This window comes from Sphaerodactylus townsendi, linkage group LG11, assembly GCF_021028975.2.
Source record: "Sphaerodactylus townsendi isolate TG3544 linkage group LG11, MPM_Stown_v2.3, whole genome shotgun sequence".
Taxonomy (NCBI): Eukaryota; Metazoa; Chordata; class Lepidosauria; order Squamata; family Sphaerodactylidae; genus Sphaerodactylus; species Sphaerodactylus townsendi.
In genome coordinates this window covers 23,437,741-23,453,940 of record NC_059435.1, presented here as the reverse complement: position 1 = coordinate 23,453,940, position 16,200 = coordinate 23,437,741, and the positions used below count along the sequence as shown (strand labels likewise).

At 42.9% G+C, this 16,200-nt stretch overlaps 1 protein-coding gene across 3 annotated transcripts in view; it reads left to right on the top strand.

Annotated features, from left to right (window-relative positions):
- Nucleotides 1-287: 287 nt before the first annotated feature.
- ITPRID1 (ITPR interacting domain containing 1) overlaps nucleotides 288-16,200 on the top strand; it is a 70,212-nt gene continuing 54,299 nt past the window's right edge. For all 3 annotated transcript variants that reach the window (XM_048511605.1, XM_048511606.1, XM_048511604.1), the window contains exons 1-4: nucleotides 288-654; nucleotides 9,386-9,560; nucleotides 12,878-12,926; nucleotides 15,037-15,080. In XM_048511605.1, coding sequence (XP_048367562.1) covers nucleotides 9,407-9,560; nucleotides 12,878-12,926; nucleotides 15,037-15,080 — 247 coding nt within the window. In that variant the 5' untranslated portion in view covers nucleotides 288-654; nucleotides 9,386-9,406. The remainder of the gene's footprint in view (nucleotides 655-9,385; nucleotides 9,561-12,877; nucleotides 12,927-15,036; nucleotides 15,081-16,200) is intronic.

Below are 16,200 nucleotides of genomic sequence, written 5' to 3'. Positions count from 1 at the left end.
GCTCTCCAATGGAAGTTCCACAGGCTCTCTGCATACAGAATACAAAATTGTGTATCGTTCATTGCTTGCTGTTGCTTTGCAATGCAAATTGGAGGGTTTTTGTATCACCCAGCACTATATCCATGGCAACCCAAAAGGGATAAGTTTGCCTTACTTCCTTAGCGAAGTGTAATCCTTCCCCTTGTGCATGTGCCAAAGGGTCAAATTGTTTTAAAGGGACAGCCATGTATTGCTTTGGAATAAAAGCAGAGGGAAGTTGAATCTGCTTCAATTCTGCCTCCCGCTTCTTTTATCAAGAGGCTGTTTCCTCACTCGCCACATTACGAAATCTTAGACGGCTAAGTTGTTCTACTCTCCCTTTTGCTGAGAGGGCAAGTAAACAGCCATCCATCGTCTCTGTCAACTCAGATCACCCGTATTTGGCAAAAGGCCCATTTTGGCATTTCATGGAAGGTTTTTTAATTCAATGGGTCTTAGAAAGGCAGTTCAGGAACACAAGTTCCTGTACCTTGCCTTTTCACTCCAGGGGTCTGTGGAAAAATACAAACATTGAGGCACCAGACTAGCAAGGATCATCCCATTGAGTTCTGGTGGCAGCTGCTGGAACCAACGCAGCTTGGACCTGGACTTCATCTAAAGACTCTTGTGATATTGGTAAATTTTGAAATTCTCTACTTTGTATAGTTAATTTGTTGCATAAAAACCTGATTTCTTTCATTCTCATCTTTTAGAATTGTGCTTGTTGCAAATGCTTGTAGCGAAGGTAGTGAACTTTTATGTTCACATTCTGTTCTTGCTGATTGTGATGTTTCCTTATAGGCCAACATATTGGACATATTGACTTGGAAGTAATTCTCATATATTATAATAGTTCTTCCGCTCAGTACTGGAATCTTGACTACTTATTTGAATGCAGGTGCAAGGAAGTAATTTCTAACACTATTTTGAATTTCAACTGATTTCTTTCTTTCTTTCTTTCTTTCTTTCTTTCTTTCTTTCTTTCTTTCTTTCTTTCTTTCTTTCTTTCTTTCTTTCTTTCTTTCTTTCTTTCTTTCTTTCTTTCTTTCTTTCTTTCTTTCTTGTACACCAGCATGATGTAGTGGTTAAGAGCAGGTAGATTCTAATCTAGAGAACCAGGTTTGATTCCCCACTCCTCCACATGAGTGGCAGACTCTTATCTGGTGAACTGGATTTGTGTCCCCACTCCTACATTCGAAGTCTGCTGGGTGACCTTGGGCTAGTCACAGTTCCTTCAAAACCCTCTCAGCCCCAATCTATCTCACAAGGTGTTCGTTGTGGGGAGAGGAAGGAAAAAGAGTTTGTAAGTCACCTTGAGTCTCCTTACAGGAGACAAGGGTGGGTTATAAATCAATCCTTCCTTCCTTCCTTCCTTCCTTCCTTCCTTCCTTCCTTCCTTCCTTCCTTCCTTCCTTCCTTCCTTCCTTCCTTCCTTCCTTCCTTCCATCTCCAATGTGCATTTTCTTCTACCTAAAGTAGAACTGTCACCTGAATCCAGATGTTATGGGATAAAATAAGTGCAGATCTCAGGCACACACACAGATACACAAATATGCAAAAATGATATATCCAGTTAGTGTTACAATTAGAGGTTAATACATTTTAAATTTACCATTTACACAGACTTTACCATTCCTTTTAACTGAAAGAAGATTGCCTTGGATTGCAATCTGAAATGAAATGATGGCCCAGCTTGCTTTTGTGCTTTGAATAGCTGCTTGAAATGTACAGCTCAGCCTTCACGGATTTTCTGAGCATGGAGATAAAGTTTATCACCTCCTAATTCCTCCATAGCCTGGTGCTGTTAAAGACACAATGAAAAGCTGGCAAACCTAATCCACTTTTTTACCTCATGGTATTGTATTTACTCAGAATTATGAACTACAGAATAGAATGAAAATGAACACATTCAGACAAGCAAGTTATAACTGCACTTATCACATGGCGACATAAACGTGAACTTATTCAACAATCTGAATCAGCACAGACATCAACTAGCCAACCACTGTGGTTTGGATTTCCTATACTTAGGTGGTGGTGAACTAGGAGGCCTGTAAGGCATTTTCCCATTCTGTGATTCTAGCCAGTGAAAATGGCTATCTATTTTGAGCTATTTCCTCCAAAAGCACATTAGAATATCTAGCTGTCGCTGAAACCTGCAATGTTCAATTCTTGATACAGAATTTGTACAGGAAAACTTCTTTTTAAAATTTATAATAGGAGATTTAAATTGAATGCTTTGGTGAGATACCTTCTCTCATAATACATAAGGTGAGGAAAAGTTGATTGCTGTAGATTTTTCATGTACCTTCAAGTTGTTGCCACACTTACTGACTTGCTAAATGCTGGCTACTCTTAGAATCAGGATGTTGAATGATAACTTGTTGGATCCAACATGACTTTTCTTAGATTTTATTAAGTACGGTAAGACCTTTCTATGGCCCTTTCCCCACTCACCTTTGCCCGAGGTTTGCTGCGGGCAATTCCCGGCGCGTGCAATTCCTGGCGCGCGCCCTGGCTTCCCCACGACCCCGCGCTCTGTGCGGGGTCGTCAAAAGGCGCCATTTCAAAAGGCGCCAGGAATTCCGCGCGTCGAGGGGGTGGGAGAGAGGCAGCGTCGGGGCGGCTGTGTTCTCACCGCCCCTGAAGTGGGGAAGGGAGCTGGACCCCGCGCTACTTGAGGAGAGTAGCGCGGGGCTTAAGGAAAGTGGGGAAAGGGCCTATATCATGTGTGTGGTACAGAGTTTTGGAGTAACAGTGAACTCCTTAATGCAGTCTTCATCTAACTTTATCTTTTTGTTGTTGTTGTTGTTCTGTTATGAATTTTCTGTTCTGGCAGAAAGCTACAACTGGGAATCAGGGAGGTGTTTTCTGTTTGGACCAAGTTAGTCCAATAAAAGAACTCCATAGTGGTACATACATTTTTCTTTGGCAGTTAGTGTCAGTTTCTCTTTCTCATTCATGAAGATTCTTTAAATTTCTGCTCACTGCCTTAAATGAAAATTAGAGGTCCATCGTGTTCTCTTGGATGCTGCCAAAAATCCACCCAAGATAGGAACTGTTCTACCATCCATTTTACCAACAGATTTTCTGAGCTAAATTTTGCTTCTGGAGAGTAATTGTGAATCAAAACACACAGATGATGAGTGGAGCTGGCACCCAAATTGTGACAAAGCAGACACACTCATCTGAAAAACATGTAGCTTGTCAGGTTTATCACAAGAGGCTCATAAACTTGTAATCTACATCCATATCGTAGAAGTCAGCACTGGTAACTTTAATTGAGGCAAATGTTGTGGTCTCTGTCATATTACAGCCAAGTAATCACTGTTTTGCCCCCCTTTCTAGTCACACCACCACTGTGGGTAAGTCCAGCCCCATTTCTCTAATACCCAGCCTCACAGGGGTATTATTCAGTAGCAGTAGGACCTTCATGAGTCTTCTAATCCCCTATTAATGTTGTTTCAATTCCACCAAGCCAAACAATCTCCTCACAGTTAGCTTAGATGGGCCAGCCCCATTGAATGTGCCAGGTGCCCAGCCGTGGCACTGTGGCTGTGCTTGCCTGCTGCTCCCAAGGAGGCTTCCAAATGGTGTGGTGAGGCTTAAAACACAAAATGGCCTCCCCACTCCTGGAAAACCCACTTTGCACTTAATAGATTTATACCACCTTTTTTGGTGGTGGAACCCTGGCTGCTGGAGCAAAGGGTTCAATGGACAGAAGGACACACCCCCCCCGCCGCTAGGATCCAGCACTGTGTCCCACCACTGTGAAGGACTGTGGTGACTTCCCACCAGCAGATTCACCCCTCTGCCAGAGCAAATGCCCCAGGCAATTCCACCCGCGTGGCACCACGCCACTCCCACTGGCAGATTCAACCTCCCACCCTTAGATACAGCTGATAGTTGACTGTATTTTTAAGCCTATTTAGCATTCTGGAGCAGTATTTGGAGAAGTATTCATGAGCAGAAACCCACATATTTGAAAAACCATCTCCTGTCATATGTTTCTGAGCTCCAGCTGTGGTCATGAGGAAGCCATCTGTTGACTATCCCAGCACTTAGGGTGGCTCAACTGGCACCAACCAGAGCCTGGACTTTGGCCATCATGGCTTTGCCTCTGTAGAATGGGCTCCCTGAAGGGGCGAGAGGAGCTCTCCTTGTAGATCTTCACGAGGCATTGCAAAGCCTGCCTGTTTGGCAGGGCTTTTGAGGGAGTTTGCATTGGCAGGCATCTTTTAAGGAGAGAGAGATTTGGGGTTTGTTGTTTGATTTTTGATTTTCAACTGAAAATGTTTTCAATTTCCATTTTAAGCCACCACAAACCGGGAGGAATGATGGGATATAAATGTGTTAATAATTAAATAAATATATTGAGAAAAAGTGACTGGCCCCAAATACTCAGTGAACTTCAGGGTATAGTAGAGATTTGACCCAGGATCTCTCCAGTGCCACTCAGACTCCCCAACTACTGTATCATTCTGGCTCTTTATAGTGTGTGATATTGTTCTGGTATACCGTTAGTATGTCTCCTCTAAAGTGGCACATCTTTGGAGGATGCCATTCATTGTTTAGATTGCTTCGTTTTCATATTCCAGGGCTTTCTGCTTTTATTTAGGTGAGGCAATAACCTTCCAAATTAATTGCCCCTCCACACACACATATTGAACCTTTTGCAAATGAAAAGGCAGCATGCTTATTTTTTCCCAATGAAATTGGAGCCTCCAGCAGTGCTTTGACAATTTTATGTTCTTAGAGCAATAAGTTGCTAGTTACATTTTTTTTGCAATTCCCAAACTTCCTTTTCTAGCTCCAGCTGCTTGAATTTATATATTTTAATTTTTTTTGGCTCATATATGATTATATTGCCTTCATGTCTTTAAATCTTATGATTGCGTATGCCAGAGTTTTTTTTTTTTACATAGGGCCTTTCCCCACTTTTCCCTCTACCGCCGTCGCTGCACGCTACTCACTGCGAGCATCATTTCTGGCGCGCGCCCTGGCTTCCCCACTCTGCGCGGGGTTGTCAAAAGGCGCTGTTTTCTTCAGCACCAGGAATGGGGGGCGCCAGCACCAGGAATTTCTCCAGCACCAGGAATGAGGGGGCGCGGCAGCGGCGGGGCGGCTGCGTTGTCACCGCCCCTGCAGTGGGGAGTGCCCCGGGACCCCGCGCTACTTGAGGAGAGTAGCGCGGGGCTTAAGATAAGTGGGGAAAGGCCATAGTTTTCCATGAGCCTCTTCTGCCTTCCCCGCCCCATCCTGCATTTTGAGTATAGTTTCTTTGATGTCTGCTGTCCAATGGAGAAGATTTATAAATCAAGGAGTTTGGTTTACTCTGAACATGACTGTAGTAGAAGGGATTTTGGGTATTTACCTAGGACTAGTTCTAGCATCTTCTAGTTCTGACTCAAGAGAGAGAGAGTTGTGTCAATCCCTTTTGGATGAGCAAGCAAGAAGACCAGATTTTGCCCCTGAATGAGTAGGCAACTAAGTAAACAGCAGATTTTGCCCTGACATATTACTAAAAATACAGATATTAATCTATACAGTGTTAATTTTAGTTGCTACTGAACAGGAATCTAATTGTTTTACTGCAGACCAGCAGGCCTATCCTCTGAAAATATGAATTTTAAATCATTGGCACAATGTGGGTAGCATTTACATGTCTTCCTGTAGAAGAATTAGATTACAATTCAGTACCACTTACACTCCAACAAGTTTTTTTGGGGGGTATAATCTTTAAGAGAGTCAAATCTCCCTTCATCAGGTATTTAATAAAGGGAGCTTTGATTCTCAAAGGTTTATAACTCCAGTATCTTGTCAGTCTCTAAGAAGCTATTGAACTTGAACTTGAACTTCAACTGCAGGCAAACCCAGTTACCCTCTGAAAATGTGTCCTTGTAATGATTTCGATGAACTTTTTTCATTCATAAAAAAAAAACTTTGTCAGCATACTGAAAATAAGAGTTTCCTTAAAATACTTATGCAATGTTTTATGTACTGGCAAATGCCAGTACTATATCCAACCATAGTTTCGTGAATGAGTTGCACAGCCCTGCTTCTAATATGTATCTGCAATGTTAGCAATTTACTGTACCTCTTTCTTTCTTTCTTTCTTTCTTTCTTTCTTTCTTTCTTTCTTTCTTTCTTTCTTTCTTTCTTTCTTTCTTTCTTTCTTTCTTTCTTTCTTTCTTTCTTTCTTTCTTTCTTGTATACCAGCATGATGTAGTGGTTAAGAGCAGGTAGATTCTAATCTAGAGAACCAGGTTTGATTCCCCACTCCTCCACATGAGTGGCAGACTCTTATCTGGTGAACTGGATTTGTGTCCCCACTCCTACATTCGAAGCCTGCTGGGTGACCTTTCTTTCATGTACCTATCCACAATACTTCAGTTGGTTAAGAGACATGGAGAAGGATGTCCAATGATTACCTCAGTAACCAAGCATATAGCCTCCAGTTATTATAAGAAATGTGGTCAAAAGGTAGGCAATCACACATGTTAGATGCTTCCAGGGTTGTGTGAATTTTCTTTCAGACAGTTGGTTATTCAGGATGAAGGCAACATACAATTTTGACTCTTGAGAATCCAAGAACTCATATTACTTTAACAAGTACTGACAATGATGACTGACAATGATGACTGACAATGATGACATTTGACTGACAATGATGACATTTGAATGATCCAATATCAGATAATATTTCAGACTTCTAGGATGCTCTGTTGCTGACCTAGAAGAAACTGTTCTTCAACAAAAGAATCCCAAGGAAGACTTTCGTCTGAAATGTCTAAATTCAAATTTATTTTACTGTGACAGACACCTTGACTGCCTATCCTTCTATAATATTTTCTCTGATCACAAGCTAGATAGATAGGGAGGAGGAATCAGTGGTCTTCTCTGTATTGTAAACCAGATATAATTGGTCTTTGGGAGCCTTTATATCTCTGGTGCGGCTCATCTGCAGGGTTGACAGGTCCCTGCTGGCCACTGGCAGGGGATGGAGGGGTAGGATTGCGAGATCCTAGCAGGGAAACTCATGGAGATTTGGGGATTGAGCCTGGGGAGGAAAGAGACCTCAGTGGGGTACAATGCCATAGCGCTCAACCTCCAAAGCACCCACTTATTCTAGGGCCGTGGTGGCGAACCTTTGGCACTCCAGATGTTATAGACTACAATTCCCATCAGCCCCTGCCAGCATGGCCAATTGGCCATGCTAGCAGGAGCTGATGGGAATTGTAGTCCATAACATCTGGAGTGCCAAAGGTTCGCCACCTCTTCTCTAGGGATTGGAACTCTGGAGATGAGTTGTTCTTCCAGGAGATCCCCAGGTTCCACATGGAAGCTGGCATCCCTACTCATTCAGAGTCTATGTAAATTCACTGTCAGACTCAACCTCCTGGGGGTTGAAGTCCAGGGTATGTATGCCCTCCAATCTCTTTCTGTCACACGCCACTTAAGTTTCAACACAGGGGAGGATATAGATTTATGATAACATTGGCCCTCTCTTTCCAAGCTTCAATCCACCTTCTGACTGCTTAGATATGACTGAGCCTGTCCTCCCAAATAACCTTGGGGTTGGGCCTAATAAAGGCCTACCTGGAGGCAGGATCAACCTGGGCTCTGCTAGTGCCCTCCAATTATGTGGATCCTAGCTCATTCTGAGCCAATGGGCCTCCTCCTGTGTTTCCCTCCTGCATCAGCCCTGCTCACCTGAGAGTTGCAATCAACCTCCTGCTGACCAGTGCTGGTCCCAGGAAGTCACTATCTCCTGCCTCTGCCAGGCTCCAATGGCCTACTCCAGCCAATCAGGTGCAGTTGCCAGCTCAGATTTAAGAAATATCTAGGGATTTAGGGTATAGAATCTGGAGAGGGTATAATTTGGGAAAGGAAGGGACCTCAGCAGGGTATCATGCCACAGAGTCTACCATCCAAAGCAGTCATTTTCTCCAGGGGAATAAATGTTGATCAATTGTCATAGCAGAATATCTGCAGGTATTGCCTGGAGGGTGACAATTCTGCTTGTGATAGCCGTGTCAACCTGTCCAGTTGTCCAGAAAAGGGGCAGGTACTGGTGAGGCCTTCTTTCTGGTTCCTCCACCCTACCTGTTCTTGGCAGGTGAGTCTGTCTGGACTCACTCTTTCCACCTTCCCCTGCTGTTTCCATTGCTTTGCTACTGTTGCAGCCCTCCAGCACTGCTTTGCTAGGCCATATGAATGTGGAGTGGGTTTTTCTTGCCCTGCCAGCATTGCTGCATTGACCTAGCCAACAGCTATTGGGGGAGGGGAGAGAACTTTTTCAGCCCTGCTATTGCTGCAGCCTCCCAGTAAGCCCCCTAAGCTACAAGTAAGTGCATGGAGTGCTTTGTCAACTCTGAACATTCACATAATTTTGTTACGTGGCGTAGGAGCAGCAGTGGCGTAGGAGGTTAAGAGCTTGTGTATCTAATCTGTAGGAACCGGGTTTGATTCCCAGCTCTGCCACCTGAGCTGTGGAAGCTTATCTGGGGAATTCAGATTAGCCTGTACACTCCCACACATGCCAGCTGGGTGACCTTGAGCTAGTCACAGCTTCTTGGAGCTCTCTCAGCTCCACTTACCTCACAGGGTGTTTGTTGTGAGGGGGAAGGGCAAGGAGATTGTCAGCCCCTTTGAGTCTCCTGCAGGAGAGAAAGGGGGATATGAATATAAACTCCTCCTCCTCCTCCTCCTCCTCCTCCTCCTTCTTCTTCTATTAAATGGGCCCATACCTTGAGTTAGGGGTGCTTGGTCCCTGCTGGCCAAAGATGGGGATGGAGGAGTAGGGTTTCCAGATAGATCCTAGTTGGGAAACTCCTGAAGACTTGGAGATGGAGCCTGGGGAGAACTGGGTCTTTCATAGGGTACAATGCCAGGAAAACTGATCTCTGATGACCCCAGATCCTACATGGAGGCTTGCATCCCTATATCGTGTACATATCTTTTTGCTTCAGAAGAAAATGTGAAAGAGCAAGCAGAGCGCCTGCTTGTCCTACAGATATTAGATTGGATCCAGACAACTGTTGGAAATACAGGAAGGAAAACTTCTTTTTGACCAGCAAAAAAGGCAATGCTGGGAATGCTGGGAATCATGGGGAAAACCAGGCTGTAATGTACAGAAGAATTTGGGTGAGATTGAGTGAACAGCTTGCTTAATCCAACCCTACGAGAATATGGCAAGGAAGTAATGGCAAGAAATACTCTCAATTTAATCTTTGGACCAAATTTTCCTTTGTTATCCAAAACTCTGATGCACATGTTGATCTTCCTCTGCGCTACTGATTTGACTTCCATTTCAGCCCAAATTGTAAATAATTATCTAAAATGTATGTTTCTTTGTTTTTGCAAGCATTCAGATTTGTACACTGAGATGTCCTCTAAGACCCATCATCATGGAATCAACATTAACAATATTAACAGTGAGAGAGGAATGTGTTTACCAACTCAGGCCCAGAAACAGTTGGGTGAAGGTCTTCCAGCTCCAAAAGCAATAGTAGATACCCCTCGTTCCTCTTCACGTCTTGGTAAGAAATGATAAAAGAACTGCTGATGTATTTTGTTTTAGATTTTGCTATCATGAGGCCCCTTACCTTCTTGACATAGGAGGTGACTTGCTTAAATAACGATTAAAACCCCAATTCATCCTAAATCATGTCACACCTGATCTGGGCTCTTAGATTTTCTTGTTCTATCTTGATTCCTTTATACATTATCTGGCCAGTATTTGTCATGAGGTGGAGACAGGGAATGGAAAATGACCTCTGAATATCTCTTGCTGAACAGGGAGTTGTCATAAGTCAGATATGTCTGTCTGTCTGTCTGTCTGTCTGTCTGTCTGTCTGTCTGTCTGTCTGTCTGTCTGTCTGTCTGTCTGTCTGTCTGTCTACAGCTGGAGAATGAAGCCCTTAATTCTCATACTTGAAATAATATTCTTTTGTAGATGATAATAAGATACTAAAGCTATTATGTGGAGATGTCTTTGGAAATGTGAAGATTTCACTGAAAGAAAGATCAGTAAACAGTGCTACTGTCTGGTGTTCTAATTGTATTCCTGATGGCTTGCTACATCATTCTGTGGGCAATAGCACTTCTTAATCAAACCATGCAAAGGATCAGGGGCACGGGAAAGGCTTAATCAAATTTAATTGTTATTGTTTGCTCAAGTGCTATATTTGCCTCATGCAAATGTGGATGAGTAGATGCCAGTGGAGCAATCTTCTTATGCTAATACTAACAGGCATTGATTTGATCTGTTTGATCCATTTCCCTCTTTTATGGTATTTCTTTTAACACATTGATAAGAGGTAAAGTACTTCCTGTGGTTGAAATACCGTCCATTGCTTGGTATTGTTTTGTTATATTGGTGCTGTTGTATGGGTGCTTGTGTTTATTCTTGTAGTCTAGCTGTGGTGTTGTAAATGACTTCAGTGGAACTAGAAGGGGGAACTGTTTAGGACTTAACTACAAAGAGACTATTACTACAACAGGATTGACTTCCTCTGAGTGTAAATTGTATATCTGCAATGCTCTAATAAAGAACACTGATCTACGTGACATTGTCTGTAACTGGTGACTACAATGTTAGGCTAGAGTCTGGGACATCCAGGTTCAAATCTCTACTCTGCCATCGAAGATCAAAAAGGGACATTGGGACAGTCACTCCCATTCAACTTAGCCTACCTCACAGTTTGTTATTAGAATGATAGTGTATTATTTATAGCAACTAACAATGAAAACAGCATAATAAAATACATCTTAAAACCAATTAAAAGCTACACTAGGGCTGTTTCTGCACGGCCACGCTGGGGGTCGGGTCGGCGCACATGACGCCGACCCAACCCCCCAGGGACCGTTCGCACGAATGGTCCTGAAAACTACCAGGAAGATGCGCCGTGCTGCGCCATCGCCTGATCGACTTACCTTGCCTGCAACCCTCCAGTGCGGCTCCAAGGCCAGGGTACACGCCCCCTGCCCTGCGCGACCGCTCCAGAGTTGCAGGGCAGGGGGGGCGTGTCCCCAGGCCTCGGCGATGCGCCATACAGTTGCAGGGAAGGTAGGTCGATTGGGAAAGGGGGGAGGGATGGTGCCTTCCAGCTGCTGTTGTTTGCACGGCAGCGTTTGGAAGCCGCTGTTTCCCAAAAACTTCGCTCAGGGAGCGAGCTTGGGAAACAGCGGCTTTGCGCTGCTGGGGAGGAGGAAGGGCAGCGCGGCTGCAAAGCAGCTGCGCCCCCCTTGCGAACAGCTCCCTGGGGACGGCGTTTTTGCCATCCCCAGGGCGCTGTATTTGGCCCGTGCAGAAAGGGCCTAGAATACATATATAAAACAGAGGACCACAAATTGAAAGCCAAGGCAGGAAAGAGGAATCATTGAGGGAATGCCTGATTGAACAAAAAGTCTTCAACGTAGGATTGTCAACCTCCAGGTTGTGGCTGGAAATCTCCCAGAATTACAACTGGCCTCCAAATGACAGAGATCAGTTCCACAGATGCAATTCCACATACATATGTCCATAGACATTGTCTTTTGCGCTATCCAAAAAGTATCAGACCAAAATGTCAACTTGTGAATGAGAAGGGGAGTTGAATGTATACTCAGACTAAGATCCTTGGTCCCTTGTGGACTGGATGAGAGCCTGGTCCTCCTATAAATATCTGATCAGGATGACTAAGCAATGTTGAGATCATCAGTCCTTCAAGGGTTAAAGGGAGAATGAATGTATTGCATCATACTGGGTTATAAAACATAGCCAGTTCTACCTTGCTCATTCATTTGTTCAAGGTGGGAACTGAGAAATCTCTGTAAAAGGTACAGTGACCCTTTCTGTACAAATCCCACAAAACATTTCTAAAACATTTTCGGTCTCCCCCTTTACAACAAAGTATGTTTGTGCTCACCCCCTTGAAACGATTCCTGGTGGCCATTGCATGATTTTACCCCAGTCATGATTGCAGTGTTTATTTAATAAATAAATAAATAATAAAGTGTGGTTACTGGGTCAACGGGCGCTGAACAGGGGTAATCCCATCCTTGGGCGGCAATAGGAATTGCCTATGTCTCTTTACAATCAGGGGAAATTCCTATAGCATCATCTGGAAGTGACAGTATATCATCCTCAAATTCCACCATCCCCAGCTACTTCCTCAAATTCTGACATTTGTTGAGATAGTACTGGCAATCCTACATGTGTATGATAGGCTTTAAAAAGGAAACTCTGAGATCCACTATCTGGAGCTATAGGCAAAATGGTGGTTCAGGGAGGCAGAAAAAATAATTTCATACTGCCCAGGAGCTGTGCCCTCAGATGACTTGTATATATAAGTAATATTACCCGAAAGTTACTTACAGGCAATTCTTACTGCAACATGTACACACACAGTGGACAGCAAAGCAGCACAGATCTGGTCAAAAGGCAATTATCAATTAATCTTATATTTTGCTCCAGCAGAACATTGAGGCTTAGAGATAGAAACAGACCCCAATCCATGACCCCAATAAGAGGTTATTCCTCTTCCACAATTGGCAGTGGAGATCCTATGTACATGCACGATCATTTGACATAGTGCAATACGGTCACTGTGAAATGTTTATGCTTTTTTTGGTGCACTGTTTGTGTTTCGTATTTTTTGTCTATTGCTCATTTTGAATTTCCTGTTACTGCACCATTTTGTTTTCCTCTTTCTTCTTGACTAGAATGTTATCTAGTATCTACTTCTTTTATTTGACATGAGTAACATAATGAAATGTGAATGCAAGGAACTGTAAAAATGAGAAAGCTGAGTTATCTTGCGAAGCAGGTTTTGGTATCTTTGTAGTCAATTATGCTGTCATCTCTCATTTTTAGTTGACCATGCAGAAGAAAATATTTGCAACTGGATGGACTCTGGTTTCTTGTGAGTACGAGCAATCCTTTCTGAGAGATCAAAATAAAAATCCTTATGCTGCAACTTTTATCTTTTGAAATACATTATTTCAATATTGAAACTGAACTATGCTTTCAGTGCTAAACCATATTTAGTTGTAAAAAGTCCAACTGAAAGCAATAAAACTTCCTGGCTGAATCACATATTACGCTGTTTCAGAGTCTGGTCCAGCTCTGCCCTGGGTCCTCTTAAACTGGATGTGTTTTGGAAATTCCGAGTCTGCAGCTTCCAGAAAATTTTTTAAATGTCATTCTATCAAAAACATTAATTTCATTCTGCTTTGGGGATAGTAATCAACTGACTTCAGACTTTAACATTCCCTACCTTCACGGGAGACTTTGGTCTATTCCGCACAGTTGAAATAAGATGTCTTGAGGATGCAAAGAAAGGCACCCTGGGAAGGCACTCCACACAGCCTTTATCCCAAGATGCTTTATTTCTGCTCTTTTAAAAAAATGCTTCAAAGTGCACCTTTCCCCCCTAAGCCGATTGCAAGATGTCTCCTGTCTTGCTGTGCGGAATGCACAGCTTAGGAGGCATCTTATGTTTCCTGTCTGACCTGGTCAGTTTCACCCTCAGTTTGTGCCCGATATTTTCTGGGCAGCTGAAAGTATTCTCCCTGCTGCCATCTGTTGAAGGTTGTTCCAGGATGTTTATTCTGCAGTCTCCAATCCTGGGTGCCTTTTCAGCCCCAAAAGTACATAGTTGTACTCAGCCGGTCCCGCCGATTTCAGCAATATATAGTTTTCCTTTTTTTAAAAAAAAAACAATTTTGAGGAGCTATCTTTGTAGATATGCAGATACACATAAGAGAATCTTAACCATTTGGAAGATGGGTCTGCCACCTATTGAAAAGTATTGGGTTAACCTGACCTCCACTGATAGTCCATGGAGGGCAGGTCAATCCAGTGCTTTTCAATGGGTGGCATACCTGTCTTCCAAGACGCTAAGATTTTCTTATGTGTGCCTGCATAGCTATGAAGATAGATCCTCAAAAAACAAACAAAAAAAAGAACAGTCTCTTTCCCCCTCTGATGCCTTTGCTGTCTGGAAAGCACCCAGAAAGCCCTTTCAAAGACCTCTCCTGGACGATTAATTTTGGGTGTGCAGAGTGAAAAAAAGGCAGTCACCTCTTTTAAAGAAGTCCCACAGACATCTTTTTAGTGCTGTGTGGAATGGATCCTTGACTGAATTATTTTTCACTTTGGCAAGAAGAATGTGATTTAAATCTAGAAGGGTCATGCCCAGTAATTCTACTGGGCTATGCAAATATGCCCTCTTCACTTTTTAAGAATCTCTTGATAGGACATATCCTTCAGAATTTGGTTTATTTGGGACCTTCATTTGAATGAATTTTCATAATTATGTGTGGTGGCTAGGTTCCCTGCTTTGGCCCTCTGCCTTGGTCCCCTGCCATCACTTGATAGGGCTGAGCGGCGGGGGGAGAGGGGGAAATGGGAAGCCAAAACAGTGTCCTATGATGCTTCAATGTCACTTGTGAAATAACATTCTGCTCCTCTCCAACTGCTCTGTCAAATTGTGGAGGGGCACCATGAAAAGGGCAGGAAGTGATATCACTGCATCACAGACTGTTCTGGGATTCAGTGAACCTTTGTGGTTTACTGTGTGGTTACACAGACAAAAGCGATATTTATAATTATTATACAATTATATAATTAATATGTGAAGTTGCAAGACACCATTTTGGCAATTCTCTGCCTTCCCTCCCTCCCATCTCCTGGGGTCTGCAAGCAACCTTGTTAGTATACTGTATGAATAGATTTTTTTTCTTAACATTTATCCAGGAACTAGATTTCTAAGGCTGCAATCCTAGACCTACTTACTTGGGAATAAGTCTGACTAAATACAAAAGGATTTACTAGGATTATACTCACACTATTAAATCATCCAACAGTGGGATCGAGACACCTGTATTATGAAGCAGCTATCAAAAGAGCAGCCCTCTTCTATTAGAAAGACCGATTGTCACATCTGTTCTGTTAATACATGAGTCAGAATTCTGGATATTTAATTATTTTTTCTTGAACATCACCCCCTCCAAATATCCTTATTTTGACAGCTTATCTGCAAGCCCCGATTTACAAGGAAGCAGAGACAAAGCAGGTAATAAAATAATTGTATTCCATTATTTGACATGCTATGATGTAAAGAGGGTGCCTAAAGTGCTTCATTAGAAATCCTTCTCAAACATTACCCCATTTATATAAGCATGACAAACATTTGCACTGTATTGTTTGATCAGACTAACACCTATGCTTTGGACGAGCAGTCAAATAAGGCACAGGTAAGGACTCCAGAGCAGTAAAAATAGAAAAAAACAGAGTATTAAATTGTCAGCTGTCTTAACTAGGTTTCTGTCTCATTTATAACAGAACCACACCTTTCTCAAACAACCTGCCTTTCCCCTGTAAATGTTCTGTTTTCTTCTTCTGCATTTACGGCTCATACCAAACTGAACACATATTGCTGGATTTAATCCTACTAGACTTGGGTGGCAGTAATGGTGTGCATGTCAAACATTTTTATAACAATTTCAGATCTGCATTTTGGGTAGGCTGTTTTTATTCCCTGGTGTTTTTTTTAAATATTGTTACCAGTTCAGGATTTTTATTCATGTATTTTTGGAGGTTCCTGGGATTATTCTCCCTACCTTCCCACTCTCACCTAGAGGCAGCAGTTGTGGGTAAGGGGAAAAGATTAAGACAGCCCCAGACTTACAAGCATTGTCTTTGCTGGAGGCCTCTTCCTACTGCTGGCATTGGTGACTGCAAAATCCAACCCCTTGTATGTCTCTAGTTCCTTCCATAGCAGAGATATAAATGAAGAGCCATATAAAGAGATATAAAGGAAGGGGAAGAGAAGAATTACCCGCTTTGGTTTATGGGCAGCAGTGCTGGTGAGGTGGTTTGTGGCAGCAGAGGGATGAGGTGTAGTAAAATGTGGACAAATATAGCTGGGTTTCTTCAAATATAGCAGCATCAGGAGAAGGAGACCAGACCAGTCAGGGAGGTTTTGGGGCTATTAGATTACAAAAGAACAAAAGGATTGTTCAAGAAAGCTGGCAAGTTGGGAGAGAAATTGAGTGAATTCTTTGTGTCTGTTTTTACTGTGGGAACTGTGGGGCAAAATGGCTCTTTTCAGGAAGGGTGTCTGAAGAACGAATGGCCCAATCCAGAGGGGGGAGGGTCCTCTTGAGGAGGCAGAGTGGAGCTGTGTCAGTGCT